General features: G+C 39.7%; 1 protein-coding gene across 1 annotated transcript in view; it reads right to left on the bottom strand.

Moving 5' to 3' along the window:
- Positions 1-11,822: 11,822 nt before the first annotated feature.
- Alpha-man-iib (alpha-Mannosidase class II b) overlaps positions 11,823-18,309 on the bottom strand; it is a 36,140-nt gene continuing 29,653 nt past the window's right edge. Inside the window, exon 5 of the mRNA XM_071713983.1 lies at positions 11,823-18,213. Coding sequence (XP_071570084.1) covers positions 16,068-18,213 — 2,146 coding nt within the window. The 3' untranslated portion in view covers positions 11,823-16,067. The remainder of the gene's footprint in view (positions 18,214-18,309) is intronic.

Consider the following 18,309-nt stretch of genomic DNA (forward strand, 5'->3'; position numbering starts at 1 on the left):
CTCTTCTCATTATATCTCAATATGGGAGAACATGCTTTTCGGATGAAAATAATGCCCGATGAGTGTCAAATATTAAAAAGTAACAAGTTAACAACGATTTCAAGTGGAAAACTTTGTTAGAAAAAAATCTACTACGAAAGTTCTGGTATTATATCCAATATTAAGTATCCGTTCCGGCGAACTATCTCAGGAGTATATTAATTTATTAATTTTAAAATGAGATCCCCCTCTGCGTTCCCCGAAAATTGCTTCTCCGGTGACACGGGCGCATCTGTCTTCCCCGTGATTTTTCCTTCGATGACTTTTGCCCGAAACCTTTTCTCTCCGCTTGTGTACATTCGACTCGCACGTCTTCCTAATCGAAATTGATGCAACGGCGTCTCCGAGAGATGATGGATGTCTTGCCGAGACGAACCAGCGGGCGATTCGAGCAGCTGGACGCGTCCTTGCAAATTATTTTTCTGGCTCGAAGGAAGTTTCGGGTTCCGAGTTAAACGGACTCCCGCGCGCACAGAAAGAAAGGGAGTTTTAAAATTTTTAGATACTTTCTAAAGTTTCCGAGATCGGGAAGGGCAAAAGCAAGCCGCGATATTCTATCCGTTAACAACATTTTCCTGCAGTTTAAAAAGAGGCGGAAAACCAGAGTTAAACCTCAGACTTTTCGCCGCAACCAACGATTCACGGGGAGAGGGTTGTGGAAATACTTTTTTTCCCCTCGCTGATAAATGCTGGCACGAACTTCGTCTAAAAAAAAAAAAAAAAAACAGGTGGCGAGCTTAATTTCCGGCTCCGTGAATCGACTCCTACGTCGGAAGATCGATCGCGCGCGGCGCGGGATAGCGCGCGACGGCGATATTACGAGAAACCCCGCGCCTTCTCAGAAGTTTGATAAGCTCTCCGGAGCTCTCGACGCTTGATGGAGTGGACTTATACGTCTTCGGCGTTTTGCACGGGGAAACGATCCGCCAAACGAAACAGCGCGTATGTCTCTATTCGCTTCTCGGGACAGAAACGGAAGCGAGAGAGGATAAGTGAGAGAGTGTGGGGTGGATGGTGGTTCGTTTATCGTGCGGACCGAATGGCAATTTATCTTACCGGCAAGACGGACCGAAGGGGTACCGGTCCCTCGGATATATAAATGACGCTGCTTCTCGCGGAAGATCTTCTTCGGAATTCTACGGGGCGCGACAGAAAGAGAGAGAGATAGAGAGAAGGGAGGTGGGAAGGGAGGCAAATCTGCCGTCTCCATGTAAACGACGTCGCGTTTGTAGAGTACATTTTCAATTTCTCGTATATTAAAAGGGTCCGCGAGCTCCTCTTGGCTTATGACGTCTAAAGTGTAGTCTCAATTTCTTAGGATATCTTAAGGGTCGTATCCTGGGATCTTTAACGTCGGAGAAACGGGGAAAATTACGCGCGCAATTTTCACGGACCTGCGTCCGCGCGTCGTCGGCAACTTTCACGGTGATCCCAGCTGAAAGGGAAGCTAAAAATGAGATATTAATTTACTATGAAATTAAATCTTTCGAGCGCACTTTTCGCGCGATCTAATTGCAGGAAGAATTAAGTTAAATATAAACGAAGTTAATTTTTGGGACGAGCAGAAGAATTAGCGTTATTATCTCCCGCGCTATTAAAAAGCAACGACCATAAAGCCTATGAATTTACGACAAATTTATATCCCGTAATTTGTCGTGAATATAAAAATTAAGATTAGCTTTGAAACATAATAAGGTAAATAAGAGCAAAACGTCCCGATGTTAAAGCGAAAAATATAAATTACAAAAAAGTAACTTTAATTCTCAGTGTAACAATTAGAAATCTTGTGATAATCTTAAAACCAATCGTCAACAACGCATATAATAATGTAAGTGTACTCATTTTCTTTAAATTAATTGGCCGTGAAGTTGATTAAAAAGATCAACTAATAATAAATAATGTATCACGAAACTGACTGCTTTTTAAATAAAAGAAAAAAAGAAATTACCTAACAAATTAGTATAACTCGCAGGTTTTTTACATGATAATGTGTAATTCACTCAATTCAGTAACTCACTAATTGATATTAGATTTATACAGTAAGCATGCAGTGCAAAGATGTCGAGGAATCGAAGGGACATTGACGTATTCGCAAGGAAATGCAGACGCGGCTCGACGCCGCGCCGAGGAAGAAAATCACGGTAATACCCGCCGTGCGTTCGTACCCCGCGCACTGCGAGATGCCGTGAGCTTCGAGAATAGCCGGCTGGTTTCATACTCTCCCACTTCATTCGCTCACATCCAGCCCGGTTGCGCGATCATCCCGAGGCAATATGTCTTGTATACAGACGGCACGGGGTTGCTACGCGGGAGCGCGGAGTTCGCGTTTCTCGAGTTTCCATCCATCCAGTCCGTGAGAAAAGACGCTTCGTCTTCCTTCGCGCGCCGGCTTGAACCTTATTATTGGTAAACAAGCTCGCTTCTCGCTCCCTTTCCGTCTCCAGCTTCATCCGCGCCTTGTCGCCCGCCGCACCGCCGCACCGCCGCGCCGGGGTCGGTTCCCCGGGTCTCGCGTTTTTCTCCGCCGTCTCCCATCCACCGACAGACATCCGTTTGCATTCGGAAACATCGAGATTAAACTCGGAGTACCGATTAGACTGAATATTACGAAATATCCTACCGCACACCGTGCCATTAATAAATGCGCTGCGCAATTTATCTCCAATATGTGTGAACGACTTAATTAATTATTAATTAATTTCTCAAAACAGTTGGCGATCAGTCGACTCGTGTAAACTGTGTGTGTGTGTTGGATTAATATAAATTACAAATATAATCCCGATTCCGATTAAGTATTCGCCCGCACGCGAGTGTAATTAGAATTAAATTTGAAACCAAATTTTGCAAACGTATACGGAAATACTTGTTTACTTGATGCTGAATAAAAGTATTAAATTTCAATATGCGCGAATGGACCCGAAAGTTAGTTTCTGAAATTTTGCATTATTCTATATATAATAAGAGATTAACTCTTATTCAACGTTATCGATTTCATTAATGTTGCTTTAGGCGCGAAATAATCTTCGCTTCTTCTAGCGGAGTACTTGAACGAGTGCCAACGATGAACTTTTTCAATATAACTTTCTCGTTTGTGCTTTATAGACTTTGTCGTTTCGTAGTTAGCGAAACAGCCGGCTCGTCGTTTTAAGTTTAACTTCGCGCCTACCCCGAAAGTAAAAAACCACCTTCGTCGTCCGTTGTACAGAAAAATACAATGCTCCTTGCCATCAGTTACTGTGAACGCGTTTTTTTAAAATAAGAAACTGTATGTATTTATTTGAACAACATAATTCTTTTATAAAGGAAATAATTAATTAATTATAACAAGTATTTACTACAATGCAGTTAATAATTATTGAAATATAATTTTTATTTTTTACTAATTAGTAATTTTCTAATTATATTTATTACTTTCAACAAAATGCATTTTTTCATTAAATAAAGAATTCATAAACTTTAAGAAGTATTTTGTATACAATATAGTCAATATTTATAGAGATATGAATCTTATGTTTTATAAGTTAACAATTTTCTAATAATATTATTTAATTTAAAAAATAATTTTTCTATAAATTATTTTTACCTATAAGTAAAAACTTTAAAAATTTTTTCTAAAACATATATAAATTGGCGTCCAAGCGCCAAGAGATATCCTTGTAGAGAGAGAGAGAAGGGATTCTTCCACTTATATATATACGAGTCTTACGACAGTGGACTCTGTGGTTTTCGCCTCGCAGGGAGTCTGCTTATATATTATGGTTGGATATATTTTAAATTTGAGAAACGTTTCCCATCATACGCCACCTAGCAGCGTCGCGCGTCGTTGCGAACTTATAGGATTCCGTCGAGTTAAAAATGCTTACAAATAAAATATTCTTTTCCTTTTTTTGTCGAATATATTAACTTTATTTCAGTATGCGTTTCCTTAAATGTAATAAATCAGTATGCGTTTCCTTAAATGTAATAAATTGCACTAAAGAAAATATTTATTTCTTATAAGTACTCCATTTATTATTTTTATAACTTTGGAAACGTGAAATTAAGTAAATATTTATTAAAGTGCCATTTCTAAAATTAAAAGATTCGGATTTAGTATTTTAAAAATTCATTTACTATATTTCAATAACTATTACACTGTAATATAGTAAACCTGAATTTGATTCAAGTAAACGTTTCAAGAAGAAAACATTTTCTGATTTTAATGCTTTAGTTTACTATAGTCAAATTAATAAGTTTTACTGTATAGGATCTCGGGCCCCAATTCTTCCCAACTACGTGATATTACTTGAGACATTAATTAAGATTATAATTAATATATCAAGTCCTCCATTTTCTCCCTTTTGAAAATTCGCGAGAGATCTCGAAGCTATTATTTTCCCGAACAAATTTTCCCCTGCAGACATCTCTCGGCAACGCTATCCTATAGACGTTCGCAGACGCTTAAAAGCACACGCGTCGTCTACTTCGTCGTCCGTCGTAATTGATGAAACCCGAGTCGTCGCCGTGTTGCCGGAGCAGAGAGACGGATTTTCATCTAGCGGATAGAAGAAAAGCGATATCCCTCTCTGCGCGCACGAAAGACGAGAAAAGTTTCTCTGGGGATGAGCATTTATTAAAACTATCTCTCCTCCCCCCCCCTCCCGTCCCTGTCGTTATATATGCGGCAACCGACTGGTGTTAACGCTATCTCTCGGCTTTGACGTCGAGTCAAATATTCGCTTTTGCAGCACGCAAGGATCTCGCGACTTTGACAAACGTGGCGGCGCACGATAATTAACTTTCGCACACCAGTTCGACGTATTTAGCAAACCGTATCTTCCGACGGCGAAATAGTATATAGCGATAATAGATCAAAGATATAAGAATAACTAGAAATGATAAAATTAACAAATACAAAATTGGATGGCTATTTATTATTTAATAATATCTTATATTACTAAAATCTAATTTTTCAGTATAATTTTTTAAAAGAAAATGGGAAAAAATGCATTTGTGCCTTCCAAAATTATACAAATAATACTTCCTGTCATCGAGTTTCCGACGACAGGAAGTTGGTCGAAAAAGTGTGATCCTTATTTAATGCTTTACAACACCATTAAAATAAAATAGTGCAAAGTGACGTTCGCCGGTCGTTTAAATGGCCCGCAATACCGCTAATTATTAATGACATTACAGCGAAGGTGGCGGTGAATAATCTGGGCTTGTCCCGTTGTCTCCCGACGACGACGACGACGACGACGACGACGACGACGACGGTCGGAATAATTTGCTGCAAGACGTCGCGCGGTAAGGAGCAGCCGCGGCTGCTTATAATCCGCGGGACTGCTTATATTTCCATATAAATTAACGGAACGCCACACGGACGACGACTAACGGAATCCGGGGGTGGTCTTACACTCGTGATATCAGCGACGACGCTGATACAGAAAGGGCTTGCTTTCATCCCCCGACGTTATACCTATCTGCGCCCATCAGGCGCGACGTTTATGGATGCCGGTGGTGGAGAAAACGCCTTCGCTTCTTCGCGGTTCCTAACGAGATTCCCGATTATCCACGGTGCGCGTCCCGGGATTGTCCCCGCGCTAATTACCCAACGTTAAGACGTCAACGTGGCAAGAAGAGAATACACCGACGCGAGCATCGTGCGGTGTATACACGACGTGTATTTAGCACGCGGCAATACAATCCGCGCGAATTTCATATTTCAGCGACTTGCGCGGCGACTTAGTCTTCTCCTTTTAATGAGACTATCGGAACAGCGGTTGCTCGCAGACTGTAATGGACGAGAAGGAACGGACTTTGATCGAGACTCGAGATAGATTTTTCATAGGAGTGCACCTTTTAGCAGTCCCTGTTTCTGAATAATTTATATTTGCGTACTTAAATTTTTACTTTATACCCGTGCGGTCCAGACTGTTCTTTACTCGCTGCAGATTTCTTCGGAAATATTGATTATAAATATCTCGTCTGTAATAACAGCGCTTGTTATCGTATCGCGTTCGATTTTGATTAATAAAAGGAGTTATGATTACGTTGTAATTATTTATGCGAGAAATTGCTGTGCGAGTTTCATTGAGAAAGCAATCTTATATGAAAAAAAGAGGTTTCGATCGATTCGCGTGACTTATGTAACGGCGGGTTAAGATTTATAAATATTCATAACCGACGGCTAAGCGACGCTCGTTCCGCCGAGCTTTTCTTGCCACAGTCAATCTCGGCGAGGAAAATCGCCCGGCGTTTTCCTTTGAATATCTTTGAATAAATTCCGCGATCTTTCCCGATTCGCGCGATAGTACAATATCCAGCTATAGCGCGCGTATAATTTTGCGGCAAAAAAAAATGCAAATTATTCATTAACTTTTCAGAGACGCGCGAGTATCGTCCTGAAATGGCGAAAATTTTCTTCTACATAGGAAAAGTCTTTACTGCTTCAAAGTAAAATGCTATCTTGTTCTTTTTTAAACCAGTGCAACTATAAATTCTCAAAGGAAAAAATTGTAATTATGTACAATCGAGTCAATATCATTTCTAGAAAAGCAAGAAATCAGGGATGTTATAATTTTTTTTGTTTAAAAAAAATACGCAACGTAGAATTGAGCAAATTTCTGCTATCTGTGCGAGGGGAAATTAATGGAATTCTTTGCGATTAAATGACGTTCTACAAGAAAATCGTCGCGACATATACCTCGCGATGAGCGACAACTTTCGTAAAAAAAATAAAAGAAAAGAATAAGAAAAGAGAAACAGATTTCTTAAACCGCCAAGCTTCTGGCGTTCAACGAGCCATCGAAGCGGCGAAAAGGCCGCGCGCGCTCCTTACGGAAATGGTAAACGGAGTATTACGAGTGTCAGGTTCACGAACGAGCCTGACGAAGTATCCCGATGGGCGGGCGAATGGAAAGCTCCGTCCTCGGCGTGGAAGGAAATTGAATCGATTGTAATTAAAACTTGTATAACGAAGGCACGCGCGAGCGCGCGATGTTCATTCCAGCTGTCCGGGCCCTGGAAATTCCATTTTTCCGCCTACGAGCTGAATCATCGTGCGAGGGACCAAAATCCATCCAGTGTATTTTATAAATTAGCACAGCTCTCGATCCCCACCGGCGAAAGAGCGGGTCCGAAATTTCGGAAACTGTATGAATATCTCGACAGTAGGTACCTACTCTTTGTTCATTCCAATGTAATCCAAGCTGGATACAAGTCGAGTATACGGAGCGAATATTCACTCTCGTTGTTCTTAATTCGTATAAAGAATAAATGGACTACTTAATTGTAAGTAAAATTATAATCAAACTCATATTGCTACGATATTAAATATCTTCACAAAATAAAACTGTTAGGACAAGACGTAATTGCACTATGGAGAGGAATTCGCAATTTCTGCACTTTCATATAATTCCAAAGGCCCATCTTTACGATTTTGTAATCACGATTTTATATGTCTACCTTATCCGTCTTAAGGAAAGTCTTTCTTTTGTAGTTACGCACCATTATCCATTTATAAAAGAACAATTCGTCATTGAAGTGTGGACACATTGACCCATCAAAAATAGGACAGATAGCCCCGACCACGTTTTTCAGTCTTTAACATGTTGCCAATTTTAGATAATGCGGAATTAAGATTTGACGCTTCTCACACCTGATAACTATATATTAATTGATAATATTATGAATTGCTTACTTTAATTTGAGTTAAACTACTGTCGCACAGCAAATTTTTCGATCGTCGAAAAATATGAATAATTGTTTTCGCTTTTCTTTTAACGTATATAGCGTCTGCGAGAGGCATCGCAAGAAAACAAACAACATTTAAATATCTAACGTATGGCATTTTTCAACTACTTGTTACAATGGTAGAGACATCTGTCTCTTAAAACTTGAGATAGCAGTACTGTGGACACATAGCCCCCGTAGACAGATAGCCCCGGTCTTCCCTAATAGCCTTAATTATCTTAAAGATATTATTTTACTTTATTGCATACATTGCACTTCTATAATAAATACCTGTAATAAATATTGATTGTCCGGCGTAAAAGCTTTGTATCGGTGTTCTGTGTGCTTCAATTTCCATGTTTTATTCAATGTGTGAAGTTAATATAGAGATTAACAAATAGATACCACTCAATTTCCTAATTTTCTAGATCGAATGTCCGTTTGACTTGATGTTGCTTCGAAGACTGACGGTTGTAAAAGGAAGCTTGTCTATATATATATATTCGCGCCTCTTATTGTTTGAGAAGGACAGATATTTTCTTTCAATTTTTAAACCTGAGTAAGTGTAATATTGTAGTTGGCACACAGATAACATTTTATTAGAATAATTGACGCTATTTTTATTGTACATTGGTTGTAATTATTCATATTTTTAATTTAAATTCTTGAGACAATATTTGTCAAGCTATCTCTAATTATCTTTCGATTGTTAAATAATCGACTCCAGTTTAAATAATTTGAAATATCTGTACATTGGGCACTGATGATGACCATATTAAATGTCGAAATGTTTGTTTTTATTACTAATTTATAATATATCTTAAGCACTAAAATCCAGCTCTGTTTGCTAGCCTCGTCCTCTCAATTTGTTATTAATAAATTGTATTAATAAATAATTTTTAAATATTGTCATATTATAATCTAGTTTTTAAGCTTATCATGTAATATAATTTTTAATAAATCTTATATAATCAATAAACGTTATCTTTTCTGGATGGAATTCGGGAAAATAATTTTTATTGATAAATTGGCACGATTCTTCACGGAAATTTTTTTGTGGTACTTCTTTGTAGAATTTTTTGTGGTTTTTCTTTTGCGGAAATTTTTTTGTGGTTCTTCTTTTTTCACTCGATCGTAAAGCTGTAGATCCGGGTAGTAATAAATGTATCATCCTTCGACTTCTTGAACTCTTCTGAATAATTATAAGCAATGATATATGAGTGTGCATCTTGATACACTGAGAAAAAGAAAGTTGAAATATTCAGAAAAAAATGTTACTTGTAATGTTTTCTTCGATATTTGTTAGTAATAAAAAAATTTGACTATGATGACAGAAATATACATTTCTGTGAAATATACCTAGTTTTTCTTATTAATTGTAAAAAAATGTTTGTTCATTTCTTGCTGGAATAATAAATCTACTTGTGCAAACTTATATTTTTTATACAATATTTAATTATAATAGCATTGACCTTTATAGACAAATAACATTTATTTCTAGAAACTAAATTTATGTTTTGGAAACAAATACTTCCAGCTTACTAATTCGTATTGCATCATGCAATATGACTGATGACTAGTGGCTGTGTGTTGTCGTTCTGTGGTGACTGTCTGTGATTCATGTTGAGTGTACAATGTAGTTGCTTTAAGTTAAACTGTTTAGTTCAAAAAATGGAAGACAAAGTGAAACAAATCTTAGACACATTAATTACATTTACAACGATGGAGTCATAATCTAATAAATAAGTTTGCAACATACAGTCTGTTTGATAAGAGCGTGTCCGGTAAAACTCTTACATGAAAACCGTTAGATAGAAAGTACCAACGGGATAGAGGAATCCTTCCCCTAAGATACTTTGCATGAGAAGGTCTAAGGTATATGTAAATAAGTGGGTGAATCGCTACTTAAAAATGAAAAACATCGATGTCTTACTGGAACGTGGCTCTACGCAGAAAATGACGAACAAAGAGGACAAACTGGTCCTACGGATGTTTGCGAGCAATCCTTGTTTATCGTTGCGAGGCGGACAAGCGGCATTACAGCAAAAAGGTATAAATATATTATGTAATACAATAAGAAGACGTCTACGTGTCTATAATGTGAAATATCGAAGCACGGTGAAGAAACCTCTACTGTCCGAAAAACACGTCGAAAAAAGACTTGCTTGGGCGCATGAAAATATGGACCGCGATTGGGATAACGTAATTTTTTCTGACGAAACTTCTTTTTGGGCACGTAGTTCCATCACTCGAATCTGGTGTACTTCTATCAATAGACTCGACCAGCGGACCGTCAACTATCCGGTAAAGATGCATGTTTGGGGTTGCTTCTCAAAGCAAAGATTTGGCATTTTGCATATCTTTACGGACAACTTGAACGCTGCTAAAATGGTAAAAATTTATGAGAAGGCTTTATTACCATCTACCCAAAAGTGATTTGGAAGGAAAAATGAAAATTCTACTACTACAAGAAGACAGTGACCCGAAATATCGGAGTCGTCTTTGTACCGCATGGAAACAAGAAAATGACGTTGACCTACTGGATTGGCCGTCACAGTCACCGAATGCGAATCCTATCGAAAAATCCTATGCGAGTCCAATCGTTTGGGCAGTGATAAAGCTTAAACTTCCGAAAGAAAACTTGGAAGGTCAAACAGTTAGTTCGACAAATTCGATTGATCTGGAGATCTTTATCTCAAGAATATGCTAGAAAATTGGTAAAAAGTATGCCTCGGAGATGCCAGGCAATTATTGACAATGAAGGCGACTGGACAAATTATTAATAATGAAGCATCACAATTCTAATCAAGTAGTATGTGCATGTAAATTTTTTTTAAATTTATTACAATAAATTGTTTTCGAGTTATGTAGGACACGCTCTTATCAAAGACTTATCAAAGGCAAGACTGTACATTTACAACGATGGAGCCAGAATCTAATAAATAAGTTTGCAACATAATCTTTAATATCTTACTCATCAAAGCAAAGTGACGTCTTTCAATATACTTCTGCTTTCGATAAACTTTTGCTTTTCTGCTTTATTGGCTGAGAACCAATGTTCTTGATGTGTTAACATTAAGAGGCATCACTTTGCTCTGATGAGTAAGATCTTAGTAATTCTACGTAAAATTGAGTGTTCAAAATGTAGAAACGTATTGTATTTTCAAACTGAAAATTAGTATTTAATATTTCATCGTACTAAGAAATATTATAAGTTAGTTCATAAACGAAAGCGACAAAAAAATAATATGTGTTATCTGCATTACATGGAACCCAAGGAGCGCCAATGCGCGTATAATGCGCTTTGAATGTACATTAAACTTTGCATTAAATGCGAATATTTGTCCCGCATTATATGCGCATTTAATGCATATTATGGAAGCGCATACCAAAAAGTGCACCTACGCTCATTGATCGTGAAGCCCAATCGAACAACTAGTGAACTCTGTACTATATTGGAATTTTTCTTCGTGCTTAGCTTTTAAGCATTGCTGTGAGCATATTCCAGTATATAGCTATCACAGAAGAAAAGAATATTCTTATTTAGAGAATATCTTTATTTTTGACATGATAAATGTCATTTATTTAATATTCCATTTTGTTTAAAATTCAATTTATATAAAATTTAAAAACTTAAATAAAATGTTTCATAATGAGTCAGAAGCTACTTATTTAAATATTTTATAAAACCTGTCATTTATAAATTGAATGCTCAATTTGCATTAATTATATATGTACGAAAAAATGAGAAAAGGATAAAAATTTACGAAAATATTTGTTGCGTATTACTGACATTTTTGAATTATAAATATTCTTATTAAAAATATATACCTGTACATGCAAAAAAAAAAAGAGAAAAGGATAAAAATTTTAGACAAAAACTGTACATGTCATTTGAAGAAAAAAATAGTAATCGATCTTCTCAAGTGCCATTACAGCAAAAACAAAACGTGACAGCATACAAGAGACAAATTAGATTGTATTAAATCTTTCAACAGCCTCCTCGATTACTTTCGTCCGCTTTTATCGAAGGGATATTCGGCCATAGAGAACAACGCGGCTGATCAAAATACGTCAGTTACTAGTTTTATTTAATAAATATAATATTACATTGTAACATAAGGAATATCGTATGTAATCATCGCCATTCGCGCCATTCCGCGCTCGCGCGATTCCAAACGACGACGGGACACTTTGCGAATCGTCCGAGCGGCAGCGTGTGTGTGAACATGTAATATAACTTTTATTCTTTGTGATATAGAACACTTCTTTCTCTCTAACGACGGCACAAAACATACAGTATGTTACAATATCGTTACAAGGGACAGTCATTGTGGCGCCGAGCGATTTCGTCGCTCGACAATTTCGGGCATTTTGTCGACATTTGCAGAAAATCTCGCGGCGTAGAGAGATCCGACGGCGCTCTTAAACGGAGTACAATTTCGCGACGTGGAAAATGTTGGAACAACGAGCCGAATCTATATCTCCGTAGAACCGTCTACGGGCGAGATTTCGCTGCTTGAGGCTCTTTTTTTTTTTTGATTCGTTACATTTAAGCTTAAACGAAGCGGACGATATGTTATCGTGGGCAGTGTCGTTAGTGCGCATAATAAAATAACAATGTCGAGAGATAAGTAATATCCAACAGATAATATAATATCAAAACAAGATAACCCCGTTTATTAATTCGTCTGATTAACGCCAGAGGCTTAAACCGTGTTCAAAAATAAAATTAAGAGATAAAATTAGATTTATTATATTAAATTAAAAACAGTTTTATCATATACATGTAATATGTATAAGCAGATAAATAGAATATACTTTCGCAAGCCTTTTTTCGGCCAAAGATCGAACGCGATAATGTGTTACGGCAAAAATTAAAAGTGACAACAGCAACGAAGGAGATAACTTACTATACACTTTACCCCGTGCACCCATCCGCCCGTCCTTCATTTTCCATTACTCTTTATACGATCTATCGGTTTAACGAGTTCATCGACGATCCGCTATTTACACAACATCGTTAAACCTGTATGAACGCTCGTTCGCGCCGTGAACCGTGAAATTTATCGGAGCCATAAGTCTATCGAAAAAATTTTAATAACCGATGCTTACGAAGCTTGATTACCCGGCGACATCAAGTCTTATCGCGACAGATTTCTTTCTGCCTCTGACTTTTTCGATTCTTTAACGCAAAGTGTGTGCGTTTTCGATCGATGTTAAATTCTTTGCCAAATCGATGCGCGTTTCGTTAAATAACTCGCGTCTGGAAATAGAGGATTCACGGCTGAAATCAAACGGCAACGACAATTTGACAGTGACAGCGATCGAAAACGAATTAATTTCAATAAAAATATATTTAGTGCGACAAAATGTAATCGTGACAAATGTAACCGCTAAAATAACAATTAATTGCAACTTGTTATATCTCTTATTGTTAGCGATAGAACGATGATAAAAATACGTCGATTATCTGTAAATAACTGAATCAATTAATGTTAACATGAATGAGATTGGAAATCTACAATCTGATGGTTTATGTATTAGAATTTTGGGCAGAAATGTACACGCGCGCGATAAAATTCCTAAGAGATAATATAACGTAGGAGTATAAAACCACCAGGAAAAGTTCACCGTACTCGCACCGTATTTATAAATACAATTTTTAAATAAGAAAATTTACATAGATAACGTATCTTTCGCGTGAATTAAAAAACTACTTCGTAATAACTACGAATCCGCTACATGGGGAAGCGACAAACACTTTGCTTGCCGTTTTTACGTAAAAGTAGCGACCACATTTCTTGCGCCCTCGCCTCGGAGAAACTAATTTCCTCTCTTGTTTCACGCGCCGGAGGAATGCGACCGTGCGACCGGTCCACTCGCGCGCGCGGAAGCTGCACGGCTTTCCATTAATTAATCTAATATGTACAAATCGGACCGACGGTGCAGCCGCAAAAAGGGACACTTCGAGATTCTCCATGGAAGTGGAAGATTGCTGGAAACGCCACGCGACGATACATATCGCACTTCGCAGAGTCTCTCTCTCTCTCTCTCTCTCTCTCTCTCTCTCTGCGACATTTATCATTCGCGTGTCTCAATACTTATCATTCGTTCATAATAAAGTAATTACATAGAACTCCACGGAAGTACGGTATATCTCGTTATCGCTCTGACAGGTTTCCAGTGCGTGGCATAAACGTCTCGGAAGAGAAAGCAAAAGAGCGAAACAGAAGATTTTGCAATCGTTAACGTCACGTAATTGTGAGAACTCGTCAAATTAATTAATTATTTGCAATTCAGTGTGAATTATATATCGTCGTATCTTGTGAAGACCGCCTCTACCCGCATTGTCTCCAAGAGATAACTTCGTCGTCTGGCACGCAAGTTTATTTTACACGCATTATACTTTACTACATTTCCCGATTGCGTACGCGATATACACGGGGAGGAGATATCTCCGGAATATCGCGTCCCCCTCGTCTATAAGAAGACACTTACTGTCAATACTCGCGGAGAGGGAGAGAGGGAGGGTCGATAGCAAAATATCTGACATACGAAAATAGATGTATAAGATTTTCTTTACATCGTTTCGCTATCACAAAGGTAGTCTACGGTATCGGTAATTATCTAGGGTATAAGTTACGACGTGATATGTAATATGTACATATACGATACAATATATACATATATCTCTATACGTTTGATAAAAGAAATTTGTGTCGGTCAGCTGTCAGTCTGTTTGTCCACGGTAACCGCCGTACGAAACAGATAAAGGTCACTATATGAAATTTCAATTCTTTTGTTCTCCGTATAGGCCTGACTATCTATGGCCCCTTTTATATCTCCCGTGAAATCACTTAAAAAAAAGAGCTGTCGTGAAGACACGCAGAAAGTTAGAAATATCATTTTATATCGTTCAAACAATGATAATAAACATTTTAGAAATTAAATAAGAAAGTTTAGAAATTGAGGATTTTTTATACGAAGTTAATGATAAAGAAATTCAGGACTGCTAGACTTTAAAATCTTAATAAATATAGTTGAAGTCACTCCAGCGATATAGGTATTAAATTATGGAAGAATTGTTGGAAATTTTAATGAGTAAAACAGATCGAGATAAACCTGTTCCCAAATATCTCGTTCCAGCGAATATACATATATTAATTAGATATCTCAGACTCTGTTTGGAGTAAATTACTAGTGTATTTATATATCTGCGTGTATACATCTCTCGCCTCTTCCCTTCCCTCTCCCTCTCGATAATATGCCGTTCGATAATAAAACGCAAGGATACATCGCACAGGAACAATATGTACAGTGGTGCACGCACGCGTTGCACGTTCGTCATGATTAGTTAACACAATAAATTGTGTTGCATCGATCGAAATATTTACACGCGCACTCTTCCTGCCATTAAAATTTCCTCGGATAATGTGATGCAACCAGTGCGAAGCATCGCGCGTCTCGCGAAATTCAGCTGAACTCTTGAAATGAAGAGTTCTTAGTCAATAATTCATAAGGATCGTGAAATTTATAAATTTTTGATCTGTTATGAAACCCTTTTCTACTTTTCTTCGAATAAAGTTTATGAAAGAAATTGAGTATAAGAAAAAAGAAGACGGTATAAAAACGTGATTTCTAGGCCAATAGAGTACATTGTCGGGATTAATTTTGAAAGAAATTAATCAAAATGCCTCCTTCACACGCCTAATGGAATAAAAAGATTGTTGATTAAAAATGTTTTTAAATCCTTCCTAATACGACAGAATTCATTTTAATTAAACCGTACGAGTCAATTGTTTATTTCAATTGTCCCAGAGTGGTCAACGTTATTTGTCACATTTTTCGCCGCCCCGCGAGAAATTATTGATTACTTTCGCTTCTGTATCGCTTCCGCAAAGTTCCGTTCCTTACCGCCAACAACGTCGCGCGTTACACGAAGAGTCAAAGAGGTAGTATTCAATACGATTAACATACGGCAGTGTGATTTGGAAGGGGGCAGAACGCCTGTGTGTACTTTTGGAATTTTGCTAACCGATCAATGTGCGAGCGCGTCAAGATCGACGGCCGATTGGCATATGGCTTACACTGAGAAAAAAAATTTGTTAATCCCAAAAAATATTTAGTCCGATACGTTCAACTAAACATTTTAGTTAGTTAACTAAACATTAGTTGAATTAATTAATTCTTGATTAAAGAAACTAAATAAATTGTTGAAACAACTAATGTTTAGTTAACTAACTAAAATGTTTAGTTGAACGTATCGGACTAAATATTTTTTGGGATCAACAATTTTTTTTCTCAGTGTAGAATCATTGCACGAAGTTTACGTTGTAAGTCTCGACTTGCATCGGTTGCAGGCCGATCTCCTGGAAACCATCCTTCAGACGCGCGCCCGGCTTCGTGCCGGTCAACGACGTCTTCGTAACGTTGACCTTGTCGAGCTTGTAGAACGCGGTACCCTGCGCGAGTCTCTCCGTGAGCGGGCAGTGCTTCAGCGCCACGTCGATGCCCACGGAGCAGCTGTAGCCCTGCCGGTGCAGCACCATGAGCGCGCTGTTCACCGGGAAATGCGGCAGCTTCTGATCGTGGTTGGTGCGCAGATTGAGCAGGTGAAGGTCGCACGGGAAGCTCTGACTCAACAATCGGACTTCCGGCGCCATCGTGACCTCCTGCTCGCTGCCGTCAACCACGAAGATGTTCACCGGATAGTTGAGAGTGTTGCTCAGGTGATTGGCGAACAGCGACGGCCTCGAGTATCTGTCCTTCTCGCCGCTGATGTCTTCAAGCAGTAGCCAGTGCTTGATGACGGTCCGCCTATTGTCCAGCAAACCCTCGCCCATGCCCCGCGAATCGTCGTAGAGAGTCCTGCGATCCAGCATCACCTCCAGCCAGCCGGGCTGGTAGCTGGCCGCGCCCTGGCAGTGGTTCACCAACAGCGTCAGTCGGTGACTCGAGTCCTCGATGTAGGCCATGGTCGTGATGGGAAAGTAGTTGCCCTCGATACCGATGCGCTCGATTTTCGTGCGTTTGATCATCTGGTGGCCGTTCAGATCGGTATAGAACTCGGGCGGATCGCCGTTCGAGATATCGGTCTGCAGGCGCATGAACATCTCCGTCTCGCGATTCTTCGGCGGCGTCTCGAAGTCCACGATGTTGCGCAGATAGATGGCCTCGCCGAGGCCGCCGTCGTGATGGTAGATCGCCACGTGATGCGTCAGTAACTTGCCGTACTCGACGGTGAGGCGGGAACTCAGGCTACCGCTGACGATATAAATCTTCTGGTGCGGCGTGTACGCCTCCAGGACGTCCTTGTCGGTGTCCCGGAGATTTGGGTCGGGCATGAAGAGGTAGGCACCGCTGTGGAACTGCGCCGAGGGGTACGCGGCGAACTGTACGGCGCACTGCATGATCTTGCCGGTGGATTTCTTCGTCACGCGCTTCAGGAAACCCGTCTGTCCGTCAAACAGCAGCTTCATCCGTTGATTCTCGAGCTGCACGTCGCCCACCTGCATGGGTTTGATGGGAAAGACGTTGTCCTTGCCGCAACGGCTGCAATACACCGTCGAGATGGCCTCCGGCGGCACCTTGTCGACCTGCCGCAGGTGATACGTGGCAATCGACAGCGGTTTCAGCTCGGCCACGAAGAGTAACACGTACGCGTCATGCGTGATGCTCGTGGCGTTCATCACCGGCGCGATTTGGTAGGGTATGGGGTTTCTTTGGGGATCCAGGACTTTGATTTTATACGACGTGACTTTGAGACTGATCACCTCCTGCCTGGGCTGGGCCAGTGGATTGAACAGAACGATCTTCCTGGTCTCATGGCCGTTCACGCCGATTGGTATCTTCTTCGGCAACTTCTCGTAGCTGTCTCTGTCCGACTCGGCCAGCACGTAGACGGAATTGGATTTGCCGCTGATGGTGGCCGCGAGCGACTGGATGGCGAAGCTCTGCAGGCTCGTCGTGTCCGAGATCGACTCGAAGAGTTTCAGCGCGTAATCCTTCATGACGAAGGACTTTGAGGTACCGGTGATCGCGTCGTGATGCTGGAACAGGCCCAGATTACGCCTCGCCTTCACCAACTTCTCGAAATACGTCTCGTAAAGTTTTATATCCTTGCCAGACTGCTTGGCGAGATTTAGCGTGATCGTGTAGAGGATCTCGGCGGATCTGAGATTTGCCTCGAGCTCGCGATCTAGGATCTTCATGTATGGTCTGGTGGTAAAGTAGCCGCTCCAATAGGCCGGTCTACCCTCGCTGAAGATATCCGAGTACACGAAAAAGTCGCCCGTCAACGACGGGAACTTGACCACGCGTTTTTGTATCTCGCCGAAGTAGTCCTTCGGCGTGCCGAACACCACCTCGGCATTGTACTCGTCCTTGCGGCTGTTTATGTAATCCATCAGGATCTTGTAGTTGGTGTACTGTTGATCCCACTCGATCGCGTGGTCGTATCTGAAATACAGATACAATAGCGGGAAACGTAACACGTTTCGTTAATAGAACCAATTTTATTTTTTTTCTTGACACATGTATGTTATAAAAAGCAAT

The sequence above is a fragment of the Temnothorax nylanderi genome, unplaced genomic scaffold, assembly GCF_030848795.1.
Source record: "Temnothorax nylanderi isolate EJ_2023f unplaced genomic scaffold, tnyl_v1.0 TNYL_tig0133_pilon, whole genome shotgun sequence".
Classification (NCBI taxonomy): domain Eukaryota; kingdom Metazoa; phylum Arthropoda; class Insecta; order Hymenoptera; family Formicidae; genus Temnothorax; species Temnothorax nylanderi.